The 26338-nt window shown below is 40.9% G+C and overlaps 1 protein-coding gene across 1 annotated transcript in view; it reads left to right on the top strand.

Annotated features, from left to right (window-relative positions):
- SIPA1L1 (signal induced proliferation associated 1 like 1) overlaps positions 1–26338 on the top strand; it is a 331939-nt gene that overhangs the window by 249395 nt on the left and 56206 nt on the right. Inside the window, 3 exon segments of the mRNA XM_040332639.1 lie at positions 2053–2205; positions 9294–9418; positions 15853–15971. Coding sequence (XP_040188573.1) covers positions 2053–2205; positions 9294–9418; positions 15853–15971 — 397 coding nt within the window.

The raw sequence follows: 26338 nt of genomic DNA on the forward strand, positions 1-26338 counted from the left end.
TGTTTACTGGCAGAAAAAAAAAAAATATTTTACTATCCAAAGTTAAAACAACAAGGGCAGGTGATTTTAATAGATGGAAAGTTGAAAAAAATTACTGAAGGTCCACTTTAATGCCTGATGTCATTTAAAGCCAGGATATTACCTCAAAATGCAGAGCTGAGATCATTAAACACATCTAATTTAAACACCTCAACCTTGCACATTTTCCTATGTGCTAGGTTAAACATTTATGGTATGAATATTTATTCAACAAGCTGACAAATCTATGTTTACATTTTTTTCTAAACTGAGGTACAGCTTATATCTTGTACAGTGCAAGACACAGGCTGATATTCCTAGACTATGGGTTATCGGCTTCTACCTTCAAGGAATTGGACACTGGCAAAGCTTTAGGACACGCCCACAGGCATTGCCCTATAATTCTACCCCACACCATGAGTCCTTCTCCCCTTTGGAGATTTTTTTTTTTTTTGCTTAACCTGTTTCCTTTGATTGAATTCTTTAATAAAATGTGTCTAACATTATAAACCGTGCGTACTGATTGGTGTAACCTCTGTTACACCTTGGAAACTGTATCCAGACTCCACACTATGGGGATGACCTGTAATATAGCTTCAGGCATGGGATTCTGCCAAGGTGCTCGCCTTGGCACTACGTGCCATGCATGTAGTTAGCTGCAGAGTGCTATACAAGTCCATTGCAGTGGTCTATTGCTATGCTTCCCAGACCCTGAAAACCCCTCCGGGGGAGGTATGCTTACCAGGACGGGTAAAGGCTCGACCTAAATGGGGACCAGCATCAGCAACTTGAAAAGGTAAGACAGGTTCATTCTGTTATCGGAAAGATACTGTAACCCTTAACCACTTGCGGACAGCTATAATCGAATGATGGCTACAGTTCTGAGAGACTGTCATTTGGCACACTTACCCCATTTCCGCATCCTACTCTCTGAGTGCCACGGGAAAATACACTTACTGATAGCAATGGCAGAAATCATGCAATGGTTCCTTTGTTGGCAAAACACTCAATCTGCAACGGGTTGACAATGCTTCTCTTGCAGTGGAACATGACTCTATTTTAACACTGGTTTCTGCACCTGATTGTACTTCTATCTCAGGAATGGAACAGGCAGTCTACCTGAATAAGGATGGATAGGGTTATAGGGCTACATCCAGGGGGCATGTACAGCATGTATAGCTTTGAGAGTGTCCAATCACCTAAAGGCTGCAGCTTCGAGACTAGAAATATCTAGTCCGAGTCGTGTACTGTACTTCAAGATATGGGATTTACAGGTAAGTCCAAATTAAATTTTTATGAGTAAGACAAACTTACAACCTTAAAACCTACTCAACTATGGTGTGCATTCAAGAAAATCTTATCAATGAACTTGAAAGCAGACCATGTCCAATTTACACTGAACATTTAATTAGAAAAATGCATAGGTCAGGATTATACTATGTGAAAACCTCACATCAAAACAATCTGAGTTCAGAAATATAGGCAGTTGAAGTTATTGGTGTATCTCAAATTTTCTGGTACAGTTCAACTTTGCCATGCTTCCTTTCATGTCTCAGGCCTTCTCTATTTGTGGCCGAGGCTAGCTATTATATTAAAGAACCATCTTCGGTTAAATAGCCAAGTGGCATTTTAGGAATTGACTATAACTTATTTTGGGCAATTTGTTTCAAACACTGCTGACTCCGCTTTACTTTTACTGTGCCACAGTTGAACAGAGGTGAGCAGCTTGCACTATAGTTTATTATGTTTAGTTTTGTTACAGAATGTAACATTGTAGACTTGCCACAATGGCCAGACATTAGCAGGAGGTTCAGGTTCTTATAAATTGCCAGGATGCGTTTATGAATTGTAAAACATCTTGGCTTTTCTTTTTATAACTTTTACCACATATTTTATTTTAAATCATCTTCTTGACTGCATGTGTTTCATTCTTTCCTTTTCTCACTTTGATAGCTGCTCATATATATTTTTTTGTAGTGAAGTAAGCTCTCTCATACTGTGTGCAATAAATCTGTCTTATTTGGTTTAAATAAGGCTGTCTCCAGGTTCAGAGATTTATGTCTCGGTGTCATCTGTGGCTCTTGGACGATCTCAGCAAAGTCGTAGCTCTCCTAGCAGTCTTTCCACTTCCAGTGATACCGGCTCCAGTGGAGGCTCCCAGCGCAGGCAGAAATCCATGCCTGAAGGGTATGTTTTTCCTCCATGTTGTACCACAAATATTTTGGCATTGGGATTTGTAGGTTTGGGTTGTTTTCTAGTTGTTTTTCTAAGTAGTTATAGATTTCTATTTCTGGACATGCAATGTCTTTTTTCTTTATAAAAAAAAACAAAAAACTTTTTATTCAGCCTTTCAGCTTTCGGAATGTGACGGACAGCCATTTGTAAATCCCCATTAAAAAGGGTCATTTTTTCACTATGGGTTTTTAGAGACTGGAATCTTGGTGAGATGGTACTATTTAACATTGAGTATTGGAGGCCATTGTAAGTAGAAATGAAATCTCAAGGTATGATAGAAGGGATTTACCATTGGAGTGATGGATCAAAGGAAATAGTCTGACTCTCATTGATGGGACCTGTAAAGACTTTTTTATTCTGCTGTTGTGAGTGGATTTAAATTGGCATTTGCCTGGGCTAAGTTTATTGTCCTCCTTTAGATCAGTATTAAATATAAAATCTGTGGAGCTCGATAGTTTTTTTTTTTTAATTTTCAAACATGCTGCTGGTGAAGCAATAAATTACTCCTGTTTTGGTTCTGGCTTTTGTGGTTACGTTTTATATTACAGCTTTGACAATTGCCTGCCAATTTTTTTACAGCATCTTGTGATTAGCCTTATTTGGGGTACATCTTTCTCAGTCTGGTTGTACTTTGCATTGACCATAATAACCTCTGTACAGTAACCTGTACAGAGAAACTAAATTGCGGCAAAGATCTGTTATGAGTAAAAGGTTGGTCAGTATAAATAATGTTGGTTTTCTTTTCATATTACATTAATCTTTCTGCATTTACAGTTCCATCTGCAGTTTACTTCACTTTGTCTTTGTGCAACTCATAATATGTACTTATTACAGTCATCCGCATTCATGTCAGCAAGACCTGGAGCATAAACGTGCATGTTACAATGCATGCTTCCCATTGGCTTGACCAAGCTGTCATCAGAAGTTACGGTTGTTGTAAGACCATTAACCTTGTTTCCAGCAATTGATTTCTGCCACCTCTCAACTGGTGCTTGCAAAACAAATATTTTTTTTTATACTTAAATTGCCATATATGCCATAAATTCAGTGGCAAGAAAAAGAATGTAAAGTGGAAAAACGCTGTGCTAGAAAATAATAAAAAGCCAACGGCACCAAGCATCAAGATACAAAAAACTCTAACAGAATTATAAATAAAGTGCTGCACTAAGAGTAATTGAAAAACGTGACAATTAATGATAGGATAGGGGGATAATGAAACACTCTTTTATATAATAACATACATACATACAGGTGAACATAAATGGTGAAAACCATGGTGGGAAAAAAAAGCCTATAAAACAAAATTCAGAAAAAAAAAAGGGGGAAGCATTCATTGAACACGGTTTTGATTATTGTTTTATGGACCAAAAGTCCATCACCACTGTTTTCCCAATTTATGTTCACTTGTATGTATTATGTTGTATGAATGAGGGTTTCATTATCCCCCTCTCCGATGCTATTAACTGTCACTTTTTATCAATTATTCTTAGCGCTGCACTTTATTTGTATTAGGAAAAAGTATGTGATCCCCTTAGAATTAAAGCGGAACTACACTGCATCTGAGCCCCGAAAACCCCGTTTAATTAATTTTTCATACAGATAAGCCATACTCGCTAATAGGAAGACCTAATGAACTACCACAGCGCTTCACAGTGCCGTGGTAGTTCATTGAGAATTACAAGCTGACAGCCGCTAAAGAAGTTTGGGCTTGTAGTTCATTCAGACACACAGTGCTGTGTGCCTGAATGACGTGGGCAGTGGCAGCTAGTACAGGGAACTTCTCCCCATACTGCCGCCACAGGGACGGGGACAGTGGGCAGCGGATGACATATTGGGAACATATTACATGTTCCGCCCTAAAATCGGGGTTGAAAATGCAACATGTTCCCAAAGGTGAACTCTTCCTTTAGGATAATCATACATTGTATGTACACTTGTTAGTCATCTCAGATAAACAATCACTATCTAAGCTAAGCAGGTTGGTGTGTCCAGTTTTAGCTCATTCTTATTTTAGTAATAGTTTTAATTGCTGTATAATATAAGATTTTTTAAGAGAACTTTGGTAGTCATACGAAAACTTGAAGTTATGAATCTGATTTTATAATGAGTCCAGTATCCGATATTGGTCTGTATTATAATTTTGTTATTTGCACTGCCTCAAAGATTTTAATTAGACAAAATATGCTAAAAGCACAACTTTGAAAACTGATTTCCAGGTTTCATTTCACTTGAAATAGTTAATTTGGACCAAACTGGTCCAAACAAACTATTTACTTAACTGACAGTTGCCATGGTTAGAAGCACTGTATAAAGAGTCGGTAGCCTTAGCTACATACAGTATACAGTGCTGTGTTCCAACAGGGGGACAAGTGCTTGCGGGAATTGTACATACACCTTTTTTAGTGTGTTGGGAAGGCCTTTAAAATGAATGGGATTCCCTAATGCATTATACGTTAACACATCGCATAACACACGCTGATGAATTGCAATGGTATAAATGGTCCCTTAATCATCTTATATAATCAAACCTAAACTAGCATACATGTGACTTTACCTCCATTATTGAGGAGGCTATTTTTAGCCTTAGGCCCCTTTCACACTGGGGCGTTTTTCGAGCGTTATTTAAGCGAAGCCTCATCTGCAATCCCAATGTGCTGGTAAAGCACCGCTAAGACCCTAAGTTTTAGGGCGTTTTTGCAGTGCCTCAGTGTGAAAGGGTAAGGCGTTTTTACAGCGCCTTCAATTCATTTCAATGGAGAGGGGCGTTTTTGGAGCGTTTTTTTCAGCGTCCAAAAGCTGCTCCAAAGATGCTGCTTGCAGGACTCGTGAGTGAAAGGGTCCATTGAGATGCATGGAGAGCGTTTTATGAGCGTTTTAATAGCTCTATTTTTAACGCTAAAACGCTGTAAAAACGCTTCAGTGTGAAAGGGGTCTTACAGGCTGACAAACACACATCAATAATTTGACTCACTGATGCTTTGAGTGTCAAAAATCCATTGTGATCTCCCAGATCACTACAGTGGGCAACTGATTGGGGGACTTAAAAAATATGCTTTAATCTGCATGCAGCAGAGTTGTATAGCTTTAAGTAGGACAGGGGTGGCCAACCTTTTGAAGGCAGAGGGCCACTTAAGCGACTTAGTAACCAGTCGCGGGCCACAATGAGCGAGGCAGGCAGATGACAGGTCTGTGTCCAGTCTGCATATGCAAAGCGGACTAGGGCGACCACGTGTCCCGGATTGCCCGGGACAGTCCCGCATTTTGCAGGTCTGTCCCAGGCACCTTCATTCCAGGACAATACAATGTCCCAGAAAGAAACTGACACAGCTACCCCCAGGCCAATCTGATGCCCCCAACAAAAATGATCATGTAAGAATGTAAAATGTATTTAAAACAGACCTCTGCGCATATATTTTTCATGTTAAGGAGGTTCATGCTAAAAATAATATTGTAAGTGTTGATTGCAAGGTTAGACTTGATGGGCCACTTGGTATTTTTATGCTGTCAGTCGTCTTTGTTTAAAATTGTTGTTTCTCTTCAGAAGAGCAATAACATCCTTATTAAGACATCATCCTGGATCAGCAGTATATACCTTTGTTTGGGCATAATATTGTATACCCAATTAGACATGCTGTAAATTTGGGGATCAGCTTTTTTTGTTGCAATATGGAGGTTGTCAATTTTTAGAAATTTAGCCCAGCAGGTAATCACAGCAGTGAGCCTATCCATGTAATGAATGTCTGCAACTACAGTGTCACATCTCAGGACCCAAATAGGTGTGACAAAGAAATGTGTTGTATTCATAGTAATATTGGTATACTTTCTTTTCACACAAATAATGTGTTATGCTTCAGCATTTTTGTTGATTGCCTTGATAGCTGGAATTGCACAGGGCAAACATTTACTATATATCTTGTTCAATTAAAAAAAAAAAAATTAAGCTGATAACTATATTGTCGTTTAACAAAATACAGTATTGTCTGTGATATACAGTCATGGCCAAAAAATATTGTCATCCCTTCATTTCTGTCAGATAATACACCACTTTGCCCAGAAAATTACAAATGTTTAGGCATTCTCATATTTATTTATTTTGTTTGTATTGGTATGACGCAAAAAAGTGAAGAAACCAAAAGCCAAATCTGACACATTCCATGCAATACTCCAAAAATGGTCTGGTCAAAATTATTAGCACCCTTTATTTAATATTTGGTAGCACACCCCTTGGAAAAAATAACTGAAATCAATCACCTCATGTAACCATCAATGAGTTTCTTACACCTCTCCACTGGGATTTTGGAACACTGTTCTTTTGCTAACTGCTCCAGGTCTCTCAGATTGGAAGGGTTCCTTTTCCCAACTGCTGTTTTGAGATCTCTCCACAGGTGCTCTATGGTATTTAGATCTGGACTCATTGCTGGCGAGTAAAGTACTCTCCAGAGCTTTGTCTTAAACCATTTCAGGGTGGTTTTGGACGCGTGTTGGGGGTCATTGTCCTGCTGTAAGACCTATGACCTCTGACAGAGACCCAGCTTTCCAACACTGGGCCCTACATTGCACCACAGATTTCTTTGGTAGTCTTCAGATTTTCTAATGCCATGCACACGGTGAAGACATCCAGTGCCTGAAGCCCCAAGATATCAGTGAACCTCCACCATGTTTGACTGTAGAGACTGTATTATTTTCTTTAAAGACCCAATTTATTTTTCTGAAAACAGTAGAATGATGGGCTGTAATTTTGTTTCATCTGTCCACAGTCTTCCAAAATAATTTTGGCTTCCTCTGGTAAGTTTTAGCAAACTCTTTGATAAATGTTTCTCTTTTGTCCATGTCCAGGGAGATTAGCTTGAATGCCATGGGCTGTAAACATCTTGACAATGTTGCGCACAATGGACATGGGAACATTAAGATCTCTGGAGCTTGTCCATGGTTTTCCACAATTCTTGTTTTCAAATCCTCAGACAATTTTTTACTGCTCTTTCTCTTCTCCCTGTGGCACACAGACACACAACAGAAAGGTTGAGTCAACTTTTCACCTTTTTAACTGGTTTCCGGTATGATTTCTATAATATCAGCACCTGTTAATTGATGCAGATGAGTTTAATTACAAATTACAGGAGCATCACAAACTTGGAATGCAGTTATTTCATACAATTTTGTAAAGGTGCCAATAATTTTGTCCAGTCCATTTTTGGAGTATTGCTTGGAATGTGTCACATTTGGTTCTTTGTTTCTCCACTTTTTTGTGTCATATCAATACAGATAAAAGGAATAAACATGAGAATGCCTAAACATTTGTGATTGCAACAATTTTTGCGGCGAAGTGGCGCAGAAGTCACTTTTCTCCAGAGATCCCTCAGTAAGATCACTAGGGCTTTTTAATGCTGAGAAATGGAATGGCAGTTTGGCAACTGGCATTTACTGGAAAGTCTATTGTGATGGCGTGATCTGTCATTAGTGATCTGGTTTACACTGCAAAAGGAAGATCAGATTTCAGCAGTCTTTAACCTAGCTTTTACTAAACCAGCTGCTCCTGGTTAGCCTACCACAGAAAATCAGATTGATTTTTTACAATGGCTAGTGTGAGACTGTGGGCCTAGCCTAGCCACCATTATAATATGCTGTGGTAGTGTTAAAGTTAAACTATGTGGCAAAACAGAATAGGCACTTTGAAATTTGAATTTGGGGTTCAATGTTTTCCATCATGCTGGAAAATCACATGCTGCTTATGTTTAACTTTTTTTTTTTTTTTTCTTCCATTGGATGCAGTGACAATAGCTGGTAGGGTTGCTAAGAATTCTTAGGAAGACCAGCAGACCTCACATTTAACTACAATATATGTCTGTCTCCAGTCAAATACCCTGCTCTTACTTTGCTTATCTGCTTCATGGTTGGTTGAAGTGTGCAATTTATATGGGTAAAAAAGTAAATTAACAGTGAAAGCACTAATATGAATATTAAAGGGTAAATCCATCCAAAATTTAAATTCTGGCTTAGAGCCTGTAATTTTTGGGATGTTGCCTACCTTGTAATTCCAAATGAATTCATAACCAAAATAGGGCTGTCAGGTTGCTATGTAACACCCACAGCCTATGTGAACTTTAAAGAAGTCATCTCATCAAGAGTCACTGATAGATCTAGGAAACTGTTAGGTAATTTAACTCTCTAATATCTGACCTGCATTTGACTTGCTTCTAGCAGGTTTTGCACTCTAATAAACTTGGGAATGCAAAACCTGCTTGATCAAACCTGCTTGAAGCAAGCAAAAGACCCTTTAACCACTTGCGGACTGCCTAACTGTAAATATATGTCATTACTTTGACGTTTAATATAACCTCTGTATCTTTATTTACAGCAGACTATTGGCTTTCATATAAAAGTGGTCTTAGCGGTGAACTCGGTTATCTCCAAGCGTACCGCATCCATTGGTAAGCCTGGAGCCGTTCCGATACTTCAGATTACTGAGTAGGAAGCCGAGTGAGGGCAAGATAGCCCCCACTCGACTCTATGCCCTTGGAGGACCGGAGCAATGTCTGATGTCAGTTCCGCCTCTCGGCCTAAAATATGTTTTTGACCCCAGATCTCTCAAATGGTACTTGTCACGCTTATTTAAACAGTGCTCAAACCACACATGTGAGTTATTACCATGATCGTTGGAGTAAGAGCAATAATTGTAGCACAAGACATCCTCCTTAACCCTAAACGGGTAACCTGTGAAAAAAATTAAGCGTCGCCTACGTACCATAGTTTGTTTCCGTTCTACAAGTGTGCGCAATTTTAAAGCATGACATGTTAGGTAACTATTTACTCAGCGTAACATCATATTTCATATTGTGCAAAAAAAAAAAAAAATAGGGATAACTTTAATGTGTTTTTTTTTTTTTTGTTTGAAAGACCTCTGCGCAAATACAGTGTGACATAAAAAATTGCAATGCCATTTTAGTCTCTAGGGTCTCTACTAAAAAATATATATGTAATGTGTGGGGTTCTAAGTAATATTCTAGCAAAAAATACTGATTTTTTACTTTACTTATGAACAGGTTTGGAGTGGGTCGTAGATCACCAGCTTCTATCGACAGGCAAAACACCCAGACCGATTTGGTGAACAGTGGAAAGTCGACTCCAAACTGGCAGAGGAGTGAGGACAATTTTTCTGATCAAATGGGTATGCTTGTTGAATGAAAACAATATTCACTATATAAACTCATTCTGTGAATATATTCCACAATAAGCTGGGATAGGGTTACAAGATTTTACTTTCAATTGCTGAATATCTACAGATGACACAAGTGAGTACACCCCTCACATTTTTGTAATTTTTTTATTATATCTTATCATGGGACAACACTGAAGAAATTACACTTTGCTACAATGTAAAGTTGTGAGTGTACAGCTTGTATAACAGTGTAAATTTGCTGGCCCCTCAAAATAACTCAACGAACAGCCATTACTGTCTAAACCACTGGCAACAAAAGTGAGTACACATTCCTTTTGAGGATGCCCCAACCTATATGGTTTAGGTCTGGAGACTTAGGTCTGGAGGTCTTTATCCTCAGCTTCTTTAGCAAGGCAGTGGTCGTCTTGGAGGTGTGTTTGGAGTCGTGATCATGTTGGAATATTGCCCTGTGGCCCAGTCTCCGAAAGGGAGGGGATCGTGCTCTGCTTCAGAATGTCACAGGACATGTTGGCATTCATGGTTACCTCAATGAACTGTAGCTCCCCAGTGCCTGCAGCACTAATGCAGCCCCTAGACCATGACACTCCCACCACCATGCTTGACTGTAGACATGACTTGTCTTTGTACTTCTCACCTGGTTGCCGCCAAACATGCTTGACACCATCTTAACCGAATAAATTTATCTCAGTCTCATCAGACCACAGGACATAGTTCCAGTAATACATGTCCTTAGTCTGCTTGTCTTCAGCAAACTGTTTGCGGGCTTTCATGTGCATCCCAAATATATGATATGTTTATATTTTTACAGCTCCAGGGAAAAAACACCTGTATAGTTAAACCAATTATACCCAATGCAAAGTATGAGAATTGTTACTTATATGATGTGTGACCTAGTCAGACATATCTTGATGTGTATTCAAATTATTTTAGCTATCTGCAGTAAGCAAATACATATCAAGTCAGCTAACAATGAAATTCCAATTGGTCTTCAGATTTTACTGTAGTCTTTTATGGGAATGGGATGTTTACCATCTAATAGGATCATGTTGCTCTTTTATCAAAATAGTATAAATGAAAATATTGTTGCATATACATTTGAACCATAAACATTGGGTCCTTAGGACAGCTTTAATAAAATGTCTTTCCAGCTAATTTGCATTTTTATTACATTTTACAATTAAGCTGTCAGATGAAGCAAAATGTTAGCTGAATAAAGCAGCAGGGGATGTAGAACTGCATTGCGTGAATAGAATTCTGTTCCTTTTTTTTTTATTATACATGCTTTGTAGTTTGTGCTATATGAATGCTGCTCATCAGCATTCTGTGCACTCCATCTCGTAGGAATCAATCTAGTTTGGTATATGGTAATATATATTTTTTGTTTCTGTAACATCTATTCTTAAAAAGAAAGACTTCCATTGCTAAGTAGACTGTAGATGTTAGGATCCCATCATGGCGTTAATTATGTACTCTAACCAACCAGTTTTTTGTTTTGCACATGTCTGCACTTAATATTGTTTTTTAAACATAGTCTGTTTATTGAATGGTATCCAGCATTAGATAGTAAGCTCTCACATGCAGGATTCCCCTAGCCTTCTCATCTTTAAAGGAGTTGTAAATGGGAAAAAAAAATTCACCTTAATTAATATACCGTATATACTCGAGTATAAGCCGAACCGAGTATAAGCCGAGGCACCTAATTTTACCACAAAAAAAAATGGGAAAACTTATTGACTCGAGTATAAGCCTAGGGTGAGAATGCAGCAGCTACTGTAAGCAGAAAAGAGGGTCAACAATGCCCATTTTCAGCCTGACCTCACTGTGCCCATTGCAGCTCTTCAACTCGACCATCCTCTCGCCTACATTCTCTCTACTGTTTGTAATGGCAGGATCCAGTTGGTTCCCCCGGCAGGTCCCATTACCCGAGAGGGCGATCGTGATAGGTGGAACACTGAACACAGTGTTTGCTGGGAAACCGAGTGTACTGCATATCACGGAACAGCACAAGGAGGAGCACGAGTTTTTAAAACTGCGCGGCCGGCGTCTGAATATGTCACGGACTTGGGTACACAGATCGGATTCTGAAATGGGCATGGTGAGGTCAGGCGGCAATGGACTCAGATACGCTGACTCGAGTATAAGCCGAGGGGGTCATTTTCAGCCCAAAAAAAGGCTGAAAAACTCGGCTTATACTCGAGTATATACGGTAGATATCATGCTCCCTCGTCCACAAAAATAGCCTTTAATATAAAAACACGATGGGAAGGAGACCTGGGGAACCTAGAGGATGAAGACTGGAGTGGGGCAATTAATACATGCAAAGCTGTCTCATCCAAATTATCTGATTAACCCAAATATACTTACTACATCGAACATACCTTACACCCGTAAGGATAGCTAAATTTAATCAGGGGCAGCCCTCCACGTGTGTACTATGTAATCGAGTTCCAGGTACATTCTACCACCTCCTGTGCTCCTGCCCCTACATGCAGTGATTTCTTTCACGACAATATGAGGTCTCTGCTTAGACTCAACCCCAAATCATGCCTATTGGGTATTTTTCCAGACGCTGACACCGACAAATATACCAAAACCTTTATGCATGCGACTCTATTTTCTGCCCGAAAAACAATCGCTAAACTTTGGATGAGACAGACTCCCCCCAGACTATTTGACTAGAAGACCGATGTAAACGTCACATTACCCTATAAAAAAATTATTGACGTTAATGGAGGGTATCCTGCAAAATATAACACAATTTGGGACCGCTGGCTTAATGCATCTGATACATGTGCATAGCACTGCGGAACACATCTCCCTCATTCAGGTATTGTCCAGATGGACTCGGTTCATATATGTCGCTGTTTCCATCTATATAGAATTGCAAAATGTATGTCGACACTCCAAATCCATAATCGTTACTACATAATAGACACTGTAATTGATCAAGAACTTTATGCATTACCAATACATGTCATAAATGGAATGTTTGTACTGAATGAAGAAAATGTTAGTGCATTGAAAATTATACACTTAAAAAACATTATATAATTAAAATATAACTTTGGTGGCAGTTTACAATGCATCTGATTATCAGTGCTAAAAAAACCTTCACCAAAATTGTTGCCCCAGAATCAAATTATCCAATATACAGAGACTGCAATGGGTTTTGCCAAAAGTGTCCAATTTGAAACGGTAGTTTGAGGCAATATATATTAAGACTATAGTAAATAATGGAATGCAATTAAAAATCTAATATTTAATCTTTATAAATGTTTTTGTGCGGAAATACTTTTTTTTTCAAGCTACCTTGAGTTAAATTACATTTATGGTATCAAGAGTTGCTTAGTAACCCATTTCGATTGCAAAGCCATCTGTTCAGTTACTGTATGTGCACATTTCAACACGACAAACCAGCAATTAAGCAGCTCCATCATTTCTTAGTGGGACAGAATGTATATTTTTTTTTTTTACTTTTTGCTGCAGATGTTATGTTCTCATTGCGATAACAATGAATTCATCTTGTAGGTTACTTTTCTTCTCCTCTTTCTAAAAGAACAATACAATAATGGTCATGGGCTTGGCAAGGTCCAAATATTTGTAACCATGAAAAAATATTTATGTACGATATGCGGTAGTGGGGAATAGATGTGCTTTGTTATACCTCATAAGTTATGCAACTCGTATTCTACGTATTTGTACAAGTAAGCTGCATGTTACAAAGGCACAATGTATTACTTGCACTTCTCTGCATTATACCAAGAGGTGGTTTTTAGTACACCCTGTCAGATGGTTATGGTTTACAACACTTTTTATACTGCAATGAACTATTTATATTCCCCAATGGGACTTTATAGGCATATATTTAAAAGTAAATAATTATTGCCTTTTACAACATTAAACATCTTTTAAAATCATACTGTGGCAGAAAAAAATGACAACATTAAATTATAGCAAACCGTATTTTAATAATCTGGGTGGGATCTGTAAACCAGTATTTGAAATCCTCAGTCGTAGCCGCTCATTCGGGTTAACCCAACGCAATTTTATCTTCCTCAGGAAAAAAGTTATACCAGTATGTCAAAGCTATAAACATTGTTATAAGAGCCACATATAAAAATCCAGACATCTCATTTTTGAACCACCTGGGTGCGCGTAGCCAACAGATCCCTCCAGAAGCATGCACAAGGATCATGCTGACTTGAGAGTACCAACTACCTGGTCCTTGCACAGTGATCCCTTCAAGATGTTTCAAAAATACAGCTGTATTGCTGTCCTCTCTGGTAGGAGTGGCCTATAGCAGCTGGCAGTGACTGTGCGGAGAGTTTACCTCTCTTAAAGCTTTGTTTCAGAGAATCAGATCCAGAAGGTGAATGTGGGGGAAATTATGCTTTTACCCCTTAAGGCAATGGGTTACAAGGCAGAAACCAGTAATGCCTTTGGAAATCCAAGAAACGTTATGTTCATAAGCAAGCAGCCCCTTAGCTCTAAGCCTGCATAACAGTTCTGAAGGCAAATACCTATAGTGAAGGGCAGCCCCCACCTGCATGGGTGGGGTTAACATTAATTAGCCTTCATGGCTACCTGGACTCAGTCAGACAACTACGTCTGCAGCATAAAATCCTACAAGCTGGAGTTTTGCTGCTCTCACCCCTTCATGCTTTATACACTCAAGGGTATCTTGATTTCACAAAAAAGAACATTTATTTTTGTGGTTCTAAAAAGACTGCTGTCTTAAGAGTCATTGACCTGTGCCAGCAGAAGAGAGGTCTCGTGACTTCTAGTCCAACCTGTTCACAGTTCCCAAGCCATGCAGAGGCACCCAGACCATTCTGGACCTCAAGGGTCTTGACAAGTTCCTGGAAATACAAAAATTCAGGATGGCGTTCACCCAGTTGGTTAATCAGACATTTCCTGGCATCAGTGGATATCTACATACTCATCCCACATTTCTGACCTCACCAACAGTTTCTGCAATTTTCAGTGAAGAATTTCCACTATCAGTTTGTGATGTTTGTTCTATTTTACAAGGTGTCCGGCTTTTGGTTCTAGGGTTATTGGGAAACCAGAATATCTCCATTTTGGAGACCAGAGGAGATTTGGTGGGGTGCGTAACTTTCAGAATTCAGCCTTAATTCCTACCCAACTCCTAGAATACTTAGGCCTAGTACTCAAGAAGGCTCATTTAAAATTACTGCTACCACAGGAGAAAAATACCAGTCTTCGATTCCAGGTGGAGACTCTGAGATGGGACAAATATGGGACAAGAAGTTGAGCTGCTGAAGAAGCAAACCTGATCTGGTCACAGCTTCATGTTCCAGCTTATTCTACCACACACATTCCCAGGGTGAAAAATTGGCAGGTGGACTTTCCGCCACTTGGTCTTGTCTGTCTTATAGTCTTCTCCAGTTGAACCTCTTCAAGAGATTCTTTTGTAGCTCTTTACATGCAATGTTGCCTTTTTGGGTTACATAGTCTCAGTTTGCTGTGATTTCATGCAAAGATTCCCTCTTGGTTCTTCACTGGAAGGTGGTGTTAAGGCCTTCGTCCCCTTTTCTATTTAAGGTGGTTTCTTCATTCCACCTAAATTGGTACATTGCGTTGACATCCTTTTAGTCCTAAACCTAGGCATCCTAAGGCAAAGGTGCCTCACTTTGTGGGCGTTCAAGTTAATTTGAAGTCTGCAACTTTGTTACAAAGGTCGGATTCTCTGATTGTTCTTCCTAAGGATTTTCACAGGGGGTCTGGCTGTTTCTTGATCCACTATTTCTAGGTGAATTTGTCAGCTAATTTCTCAGTTAGGACTCATTCCACCAGGAGTGTCAGTGCTTCCTAGGCTATTCAGTATAAAGATTCTTTTATATAAGTTTTTAAGGCTGCTACCTGGTCTTCTCTTCATGTGTGGCTGCCATCCTAGCCGCAAGTATCTGTTGATTCTTGCTGCTGGAATCAGATGTATACAGGTAATCGCACCCTTGTGAAGGATGCCTATTTGTTGGTGTTTAAAAAGCTTTTAATATATTTAAAATTACTTTTCAAATTGAGGTTTACATATACTATAATATAGAAAAACTTGAATTTTCATCAAAAGAAACCTGGTGACATGGAAAGACTGCTATTGTTGATCTTTCTCTCCAGTTCCCTAGCTGACATGCTGATCCAGCAGCTTCAGTACTGACTTATAAAAAATAAGTCTGCAGGTTAGTTCATTTTTTTCCTGATCTGCAGGTTTATTTTAAGTCCGTGTTGGGACCATAAATCCAAGAGTCTATTGTTTTCAGAAAGGAGATCTGCAATAAAGGCCATCATATTCCTGAATACATGTTGCTTTTATGATAGGGACCCTCTGAAAGTATCTATATCCCTAAAGATTTTACTATCCAGCTACCACAGAGCTTGAAACTGGTTTGTTTGTGTTACAGAGCCAACGTGTCACATGCCTGCAGTTTCTAAGGTACATCCATCATACAGAGACAGCCCAACAGGAAGACTAATCCGTCAAGATCCTGTACTTCATCTCTCCCCTCACAAACAGGGACAGGTACATATACAATTTCTTTACAATCTTCACTTTTTTTTAACATTGATAACTTTATAATGTAACCAATGACTGTATGTTTTTGAATGATATAAACACCATGATGATACAGTGCCTCAGCACTCAATATAAAACACAAAATGAAATAAGTACAGGTAAGCAAACAGGTACTCAAAATCTAAAATGTGAACGAGAAATAAATAAAATATATATATATAAGTGTGTGTGTGTGTGTGTGTGTGTGTGTAAAACCAGCTGCCCAGCTCTCTTTATTTAGTACAGCGCTCTAGACAAAAAATGATTAGCTTCTGGAAATCTGTATTCTTATATCGTCCATCACTGGACCCTCAATTTACTCTACTAGGTATTTTTATAGACAAATTCTCTAAATGTTATCGAACCATGGTCCTACACATACTGATTGCAGCTACAGTATCTCAAAAAAGAGTGCACCCCTCACATTTTTGTTAATATATTATTTTATCTTTTTATGTGACAACACTGAAGAAAGTAGGATTTTTTTCATCCTACTTACCTGTAAAATCCTTTTCTTTAAGTACATCACGGGACAGAGCGCAACCATAATAATGACTATATGGGTTATAAGCAGTGGCGGCTGGTGCTCAAAATTTTTGGGGGGGCGCAAAGGAAAAAAAAAATTGCAGTCTCACTGTGCCCAAACGCAGCCACTGTTACATGCCATCAAACGCAGCCACCGTGCCATCAATTTGCACCACTGTGCAATGCCATCAAATGCAGCCACTGTGCCATCAATTCACACCACTGTGCCATGCCATTAAACACAGTCACTGTGCCATGCCGTCAAATGCAGTCACTGTGCCATCAATTCGCACCACTGTGCCATGCCGTCAAATGCAGTCACTGTGCCATCAATTCGCACCACTGTGCCATGCCATTAAACGCAGCCACTGTGCCATACATTGTCACCACTGTGCCATGCCATTAAACGCAGTCACTGTGCCATCCATTGTCACCACTGTGCCATGCCATTAAACGCAGTCACTGTGCCATCCATTGTCACCACTGTGCCATGCCATTAAACGCAGCTACTGTGCCATCCATTGTCACCACTGTGCCATGCCATTAAACGCAGCCACTGTGCCATGCCATTAAACGCAGTCACTGTGCCATCCATTGTCACCACTGTGCCATGCCATTAAACGCAGCTACTGTGCCATCCATTGTCACCACTGTGCCATGCATTGTCACCACTGTGCCATGCCATTAAACGCAGCCACTGTGCCATACATTGTCACCACTGTGCCATGCCATTAAACGCAGTCACTGTGCCATCCATTGTCACCACTGTGCCATGCCATTAAACGCAGCTACTGTGCCATCCATTGTCACCACTGTGCCATGCATTGTCACCACTGTGCCATGCCATTAAACGTCCCACGATGTCTTCTCCCGCCCTCGATGACTGACAGGCGTCTCAGCCAATCAGGTTACTGGTAGCCAGAACCGGCCAACCTGATTGGCTGAGACGCCTGTCATCTTATTCAAGGGGCGTACAGTCTGTGCGCTCCGAGAATAAGCTTCCGGGCTGTATTGGGAAAGCCTATCAGAGCCGCTGGCTTTGATAGACATTTCCCTACAGCCAACCAGCTGGCGTTATTCAGATGGCCGGAAATTGAGCGCCGACCATCTGAATAACAGCTGCAGCGGCGAAAATAACATAGATTCGTGCAATGCATGAATCTATGTTATTTCACTCAGTGGCGGTGAGAACCAGAGGGGGCGGCGCTCCAGCGCCCTCTATGGACGAACCGCCACTGGTTATAAGCCACCTATAAGTGAATGGACACAGGCAGATAATCAAACAGGAAGTCCTCCCCTATATAACCCCTCCTACACATATCCCAAAAAAGATGAGAGGGACCTCTGTGTCCCGTGATGTACACAAGGAAAAGTATTTTACAGGTAAGCATGACGAAACAAAACTACTTTATCATACATCACGGGACACAGAGCAACCATAATAATGACTATATGGGATGTCCTAAAGCAATGCACTTGAGGGGAGGGAGACATAATCACAAACTGCCACCTGATAAGGACTTCTTATGCCACCCCAAACATACTGTTGCCAAAGCAGTATCCTCAGTGGCTGTGGATATTCATCTAGTAAAAATCTGTGTATGTATGAACAAAAGACCATGTAATGGCCTTAAAATTCTGAGCCGCTGACACCTGATGGCGGATGGCCCAAGATGCCAGCACACACCTGGTAGCAAGCACTTTTACCCCCCCCAAAAAAAGGGCCCTTTCAAGACATAGGCTCAAATAATTAACTGGCAAATCCAATGAAAATAGTTGACTTGGATGCCCCCTGCCCATCCTGGGCTCTATCAGCAGCACAAACCAGGATTCCTGACCTGCGCTGGCAATTCAAGTAATTCTGACTGCCTGAAATACCTCCAGAATATGCAACTGAGGATCAGAAAATAAGGCAAGACATGGTCTTGATTCAAGTGAAAATGAGACACCACTCTAGGCAAAAAATGGATGAGGACGCAACATCACCTTATCATGATGTGAGACCAAGAACGGCTCCTTGCATGAAAGAGCTGCCAACTCTGACACTCCACCTAGTGAAGTGGTGGCCAAAGAAACCACTTTAACAAGATAAAGGACCAACAGATTCTCCCGATTCAAAAAGTGGCCTCCTAAGGACAGACAAGATCAAATTCAAGTCCCAGGACACAAGAGTGGCCTGATAGGTGGCACTGTCTACATTACCCGCTGTATGAATCAAGGAGTTTGAAACAACGCCCTCTGGAAAAAAAATTGATAGGGACGAACTCTGTCCCTTAACGGTACTTAAGCCAATCTCCTTTCCCCTACCGATTTGGGAAAGAAAAAAAAATCTCCCACTCACATATTTCTGTAGCCATTTTCTGGCTTCACCTCAAGCAAAAAAATATTTCCTGTTATTGAAGTTCCTCGAAACTGGCTTCCAGGGGCTTAACAATGCTGAGATACAGAACTCAAGACCATTAGGTACCACTGGACTGGGAGTGTTCAAGAAGCGACCCCGCAAGACTCGCTCTGTCAGTGTACCAAGCCCTCCTGGGCTAATTCAGCTAACACTATTATCAGTGTTATCCCCCTTCCCCATTCTTCGCAAAAGATGTGACAGAAGGTGAAACGGAGGAAAGCATCAAATAAGGGAGAACTGGTCCCTAAGGTGTTACTAGTGCATTTTCCCTTATTGCCAGTGGGATCTTCGTCTTGGACACAACCTGTCAACTTGTAGAACTTGGAATCTAGTAGATTCACCTGCAGAGTTCCCCCGCCACTATTCTATACCTGGAATATGCACTGATGATAGAGACAGGCAGAATGAGGTTCACTTTCCTGAGCCGCATGACTCCTGGTGCCGTCCTGTTGGTTGATATATATGCCCCTGCAGAGGCTTTTCCGGATAGAACCTACAACTGGTTTGTACCATAATCCAGAGCAAGGCGTACTGGCCAAAAGCTGCAAGAAATTTATGGGCAGTATTCTTTCCTGTGGAGACCAAGTCCACTGAACTGTAGCCACCCTCAAACCAAATGGAGAAACTGGCATTGGTGGGTTATCTTCCAATACCTGAAAGGAAGAATTCAACCTTTCTAGATTCTGAACCAATAACCACCACTCTTAGCTGTGCAACACCGTGGAAACAGAGCCCTCTTGCAATCCAATGCCTGGATCTTCAAGTTCCAGACAAAGAGAATGATCCTCTACCAAGACCTGGAGTAGGACTTTACATAAGGAATGTGCTTCAACCTAGATACAGCTTCTTACTGCAAAATGTACCAAAGGAAAATCTGGACCAACTGCTTCATGAGCAAAGGTTATTGAGGTATACTGAGATTGATGCCCCCTGCGTCTTTAGCAAGTAAAACCGATGACTTCCCACTGCAATTACCGAAATCTTTGCCAAGGCTGACATCAACTAGGCACATAGCTATGCGTTTCCTGATGATCATGGGCCCTGCAATCTACCTCTTGTTGAGATATCGTCATTGAACAGACCAAGCCTATCTGAAACTCAAGGATGCCCAGTGGATTGAGATCTTAAGATAGACCTCATGTCCCTATTCAGTTATGACATTGCTATCATTTAATTGTTTTACAATAATGAGCCCATAACTTTTGCTCCAAGACCCAACGCAAGGCAAAGACTGACCCCACTAAGGAAGGGGCGAACCACCTCAGAGACTGCTCTAAAATCTTATGATCTGAGATTCCCTCAAACACAGCAACCTCAGAATCCTCTCTCACTGGAGGGAAACCTGGGTAGTCTCCCATCCAAGTACTAACCAGGCTTGATCCGAGATCAGGTGCCACAGTGGCTCAGATTACCCAGATGTCATTGGTCCAATAGATGATGTGAACATTGCCACACCACTGAACCTGAGGGCAGTGTACCTGCTTCAACCTTCTAAGTAATTTAGCTAGTCTAACATACATTGTTTCACACACTAACAGGTACGCTTATTCATTCAAAGATAAAAGATAAGTCAGCATTATTCTCCTTGTATAAACCTATCCAATATAGCAACAGGTGATACAAATCATTAAATTGCAGACTTTTTCTAGCCACATGTGATTCACAGAAATATTAATAAGAAATAAAATGACAGACATATAAACTTGCACATATTTGGATATCCATTCATAAATAAAATTAATAGTGATGAGAATGTGCCAATATAGATATTTCATGTGCTATAAAAAAAATAGGAAAAAATGTACATATTAAAGTATGTATAAAAAATATATGTGTATATAGAGGAGAGAAAACATCCAAATTTAAAAACATTATAATCTATTTATATCCCAGTGGTTAAAGATGAATATATGTTTGCTATGCTCCATTAAACCTGAGTAAATATATATGTAAATACATATATAGCTAACCCTACAATAAAAACTTTAATCAAAAGCATGGGGAAGCCATCATGGTATAAGGATGGAAAGAGAAGGAGTATAGGACGAGCTACAATTGACCAAAATCGATTGGCGGTATATGGTTCATACAGAACAAAGATATCCATTGATTATCTGTTCCATGGGACCTCGGTGCCATGATCGATCCTAACTAGATAGATAAATTCATGTACTGTATATAGATTTGTATATATATATATATGGAACAATATGGGCGGTAAAAACACAGCCCAAATTTTAGATGTCCCTATGCCTTCTGCAATCTATGGGAGAGACTTGTATTTAATAAATGGATTAGGTGGACAGCTATCCTGGGTGTGCATAGTATCATATGGAACAATAATGGGCGGTAAAAACACGTCCCAAATTTTAGAATAACACTATACCTTCTGCGACCTATAGGAGGGACTCTCATTCAATAAATGAATTGAACAACCAGCTATCCTGGCCGTGCACAATACCATATGGGCGGTAAAAACATGGCCCAAATTTTAAATTGTACCTCTGCCTTCTGTAATCTATAGGGATTTGTATTCAAAAAAATAATTAAATGGCCAACTATCTTGGGCGTGCATAGTACCAGGAACAAAGCTATCATTATTAGACTGTCATATTTGTACTGAGAATTAGAGAAGCACTAAGTAGAAAATGACCATATCGATAAACTGACACATCACAAGCAAAGAAAAATGGTAGTAATATATAGCTTGAGATGGAAGACGAAAAACAACAAAACACAAAAGGGGGGGGGGGGGTACAGGGCTGGTAATATGCTGCTGGAGAAGCTGTATATTTAGCTAGTCGGAAAAATGAGTAATATCCCACTCAAAATTGAACCCATGTGGGGAGCGAGTCTGGAGGTGAAATATCCAGAAAACTTCTCTCTGGGACAGCAACCGGAACACTTCACTCCCCCGCACTGGTGACCTGATCTTGTCAATTACTTGTATACACATAGCTGAAGTATTGCCATTGTGACATGAGTTAAAGTGCTGAGCTACATTTGTATTCAAATTGTTTGTCACACTATATAGATGTTCATGGAAGTGATCACGAAGATGCCTGGTTGTTGTACCCACATACTGAATGCGACAAATGTCGCATGTCAGTAGGTATATAACATAATTGGTGTTGCAGTTGTAGAAATTGGTTATGTCATAGTTCTTTTGTGTGACTGTTGAACAAAACTGATTTCCACTGACTACATGGCTGCAGCAAGGACACCCATTCGTGCCACACTTGAAGTTTCCCTTGAAATGAAGCCATGTTAAAGACTTGATACACTGCTCAAAAAAATTAAAGGAACACATTGAAAACATATCAGATATCAACGGGCAAAAATCTCATGCTGGATATCTATACTGATATGGACTGGGTAATGTGTTAGGAATAAGGATGGCACATCATTTGATGGAAATGAAAATTATCCACCTACAGAGGGCTGAATTCAAAGACACCCGAAAATCAAAGTGAAAAAATTATGCAGCAAGCTAGTCCATTTTGCTGAAATTTCATTGCAACAACTCAAAATCGTCCTCAGTAGTTTGTATGGCCCCCAAGTGCTTGTATGCATGCCTGACAGCATGACGACAGATGGTGTCCTAGGGTATTTCCTCCCAGATCTGGACCAGAGCATCACTGAGCTCCTGAACAGACTGAGGTGCAACCTGGCGTCACCAGATGGACCGAAACAGAATGTCCCAGAGGTGCTCTTTTGAATTTAGGTAAGGTAAGCGTGGGGGCCATTCAATGGTATCAATTTCTTCATCCTCCAGGAACTGGCTGCATGCTCTTGCCACATGGAGCCAAGCATTGTCATGCACCAGGAGGAACCCAGGACCCACTGCACCAGCGTAGGGTCTGACAATGGGTCCAAGGATTTCATCCCGATACCTAATGGCAGTCAGGGTGCCATTGTGTAACCTGTAGAGGTCTGTGCGTCCCTTCATGGATATGCCTCCCCAGACCATCACTGACCCACCACCAAACCGATCATGCTGAACGATGTTACAGGCAGCATAAAGTTCTCTGCGGATTCTCCAGACCCTTTCACGTCTGTCACATATGCTCAGGGTGAACCTGCTCTCATCTGTGAAAAGCATGGGGCACCAGTGACAGACATGCAAATTCTGGTGTTCAATGAAAAATGCCAATCGAGCTCCACAGTGTCCGGCAGTGAGCACAGAGCACACTAGAGGACGTTGGGCCCTCAGGCCACCCCCATGAAGTCGGTTTCTGATTGTTTGGTCAGAGACATTCACACCAGTGGCCTGCTGGAGGTAATTTTGTAGGGCACTGGCTGTGCTCATCCTGTTCCTCCGTGCACAAAGAAGCAGATACCGGTCCTGCTGAATGTTTAAGGACCTTCTACAGCTCTGTCCAGCTCCCCTAGAGTAACTGCCTGTCTCCTGGAATCTCCTCCATGCTCTTGAGACTGTGCTGGGAGACACGGCAAACCTTCTGGCAATGACACGTATTGATGTGCCATACTGGAGGAGTTGGACTGCCTGTGCAACCTTTTATAGGATCCAAGTATCGCCTTGTGCTACCAGCAGTGACACTGACCATAGCCAAATGCAAAACTAGTGAAAAACTGTCAGAAAAGATGAGTAGGGAGGTAGTCTCATTGTTGCCCATCTAGTGCACCTGTTGTTAATTTAAATTAACAGTAAAGCAGCTGAAACTAATTAACAACCCCCTCTGTATACACCCCTCCCCCTCTGCTACTTAAAGGGGTTGTAAAGGTTCATTTTTTATTATTTCTAAATATTTAGTCCATAGATCTCAACATTGCACAAGCACTACTTTGCAGCAAAATCGCATCAATGTTATGGCAAAAATCGCTGCAAAATCGCATTACTTTCAAGTCGCACAAGTGTGAAAAGGAGCCCAAAACTAAGCTCTTGCAGACTCAATGTATACTATTCTGGAAACGCAACTCCTTCAAGTACACCAATGTTCTTCCAAACATGTGCTTATGCCACATGCATGTATGCAACATCTATGCAAAACATCTGTTTATTCAAAAATGCGTTTAGGCAACAAGCTTGCAAGCATGTATACTATGCTGTACCTGCTCAACTGCACTTGGCACCATATTAGTTTTTACTAGTTTAGCACATATGCATGCCATGCAGCCTTTTTATGCTTCAGATCATCCTATAAAAGTAAGCTCCTACAGACCAAATGCACATTATTCTGAAGTTTGCAAGTATGCATCTGTTCAGCTGCACCAGGCCCCATACAATTGTTTTGGCAAATGAACAGTATTCTGGAGACACAACACTTTAAAGTGCATTGCTAGGGGTGTTTTGACTTTGTTGTATAGGCTCCCTGGATTAAGCAGTAAATATGCAGTATATAATCATGACTTGTCTGGCCACACATTTCTCCCATATTAAGTATTCACACATTAGTATCCAGTGCTGTTATGTCTCAAGAGGCCCTGCCGTCCACATGGCAAACATGGCCGCCGCTCCACCCTGCCAATATAGAAATAGGCCCCTTCGTCCTTTAGTGGCTGGAGGAGAAGCATGTTTTAAACAGCACACTGCCCCTAGGGGGCAGACAGTCGGAGCTCTTTTTAAAAGAGAAACTGAAAAAAAATAGACTTGCCATTCCTGCTGCAGGACTCTGAGCATAACAGGAGTGCAATCTTCACCCATCATGCCGGGCTTTGTCATAAAAGACCTTTCAGGGCTTGGTCCCCCTTAATGCTGGGTCCACTCCCCTGGACCTGTATCGCACCCTGCAGGAAAGCACCTTGGTCAGAACAAACACTGCACAGAGTTCCATTACGCAGGGTCCAGCGCCATAAAGCTGCATTACAGGCAAACCTCAAGGAATCTTCTCTTTTTCCCATGATGCTCAGGAACCATCCATTTTGGCTGACAGCTTCTTCGAGTGGATTCGTTTTTAAGTCCTTGATTCCCAGAAGAACTGTTCCAGACCTCCAAGATTGCTGCAAGAGCTCATGTATCACATCAGTGACCACCACCTTACAGACACTGGCGAAAAAACTAAGGTCCTTCCTGTGAAGGAGGGGTTATATAGGGGAGGACTTCCTGTTTGACTATCTGCCAGTGTCCATTCACCTATAAGTGGCATATAACTCATATAGTCATTATTATGGTTGCTCTGTGTCCCGTATGTATGTATTATAAACAAAAGATACTTTGCTACAATGTAAAGTAGTGAGTGTGCAGCTTGTATAAACAGTGTAAATTTGCTGTCCCCTCAAAATAACCCAACACACAGCCATTGCTGTCTAAACCACTGGAAACATATTAAGTACATCCCTAAGTGAAAATGTCCAAATTGGGCCCAATTAGCCATTTTCCCTCCCGGTGTCATGTGACTCTTTAGTGTTACAAGGTTTCAAGTGTGAATGGGGAACAGGTGTGTTTAAATTTAGTGTTATCGCTCTCACTCTCATACTGGTCACTGGAAGTTCAACATGACACCTCATGGCAAAGAACTCTGAGGATCTGAAAAAAATAATTGTTGCTCTACATAAAGATGGCTTGGGCTATAAGAAGATTGCCAAGACCCTAAAACTGAGATGCAGCATGGTGGCCAAGACCATACACCGGTTTAACAGGACAGGTTCCACTCGGAACAGTCCTCGCCATGGTCGACCAAAGGAGTTGAGTGCACGTGCTCAGCTTCATATCCAGAGGTTGTCTTCGGGAAATAGGCAGACATATGAGTGCTGCCAGCATTGCTGCAGAGGTTGAAGGGGTGGGGGTCAAATTAGTCTGCATGGCTGCCATCCCAGAAGGAAGCCTCTTCTAAACATGATGCACAAATAAGCCCACAAACAGTTTGCTGAAGACAAGCAGACTAAGGACATGGATTACTGGAACCATGTCCTGTGGTCTAATGAGACCAAGATGAACGTGTTTGGTTCAGATGGTGTAAAGCGTGTGTGGCGGCAACCAGGTGAGGAGAACAAATTTAGGCAACCATGAATACCAACATGTACTGTGACATACTGAAGCAGAGCATGATCCCTCTTCCTTCAGAGACTTATTATTATTACTATTTGTTTGTGAAGCGCGCATATACCACCGATCGGTGGTGCCAAAGCGCTTTGTGACAAAATAGCCCGGATGTTCTGGCGAGGGGAGCATAAATAAAAAAGGAGTGAGAAAAAGACTGGGCCACAGGGCAGTATTCCAACATAACAACCCCAAACGCACCTCCAAGGCAACCACTGCCTTGCTAAAGAAGCCGAGGGTAAAGGTGATGATCGGCTGGCCAAGCATGTCTCCAGACCTAAACCCTATTGAGCATCTGTGGGGCATCCTCAAACAAAGGTGGAGTGCAAGGTCTCTAACATCCATCAGCTCCATGATGTGGTCATGGAGGAGCTCCTGTGAAGCTCTGGTGAACTCCATGCCCAAGAT

The sequence above is a fragment of the Rana temporaria genome, chromosome 13 (genome assembly GCF_905171775.1).
Source record: "Rana temporaria chromosome 13, aRanTem1.1, whole genome shotgun sequence".
NCBI lineage: Eukaryota > Metazoa > Chordata > Amphibia > Anura > Ranidae > Rana > Rana temporaria.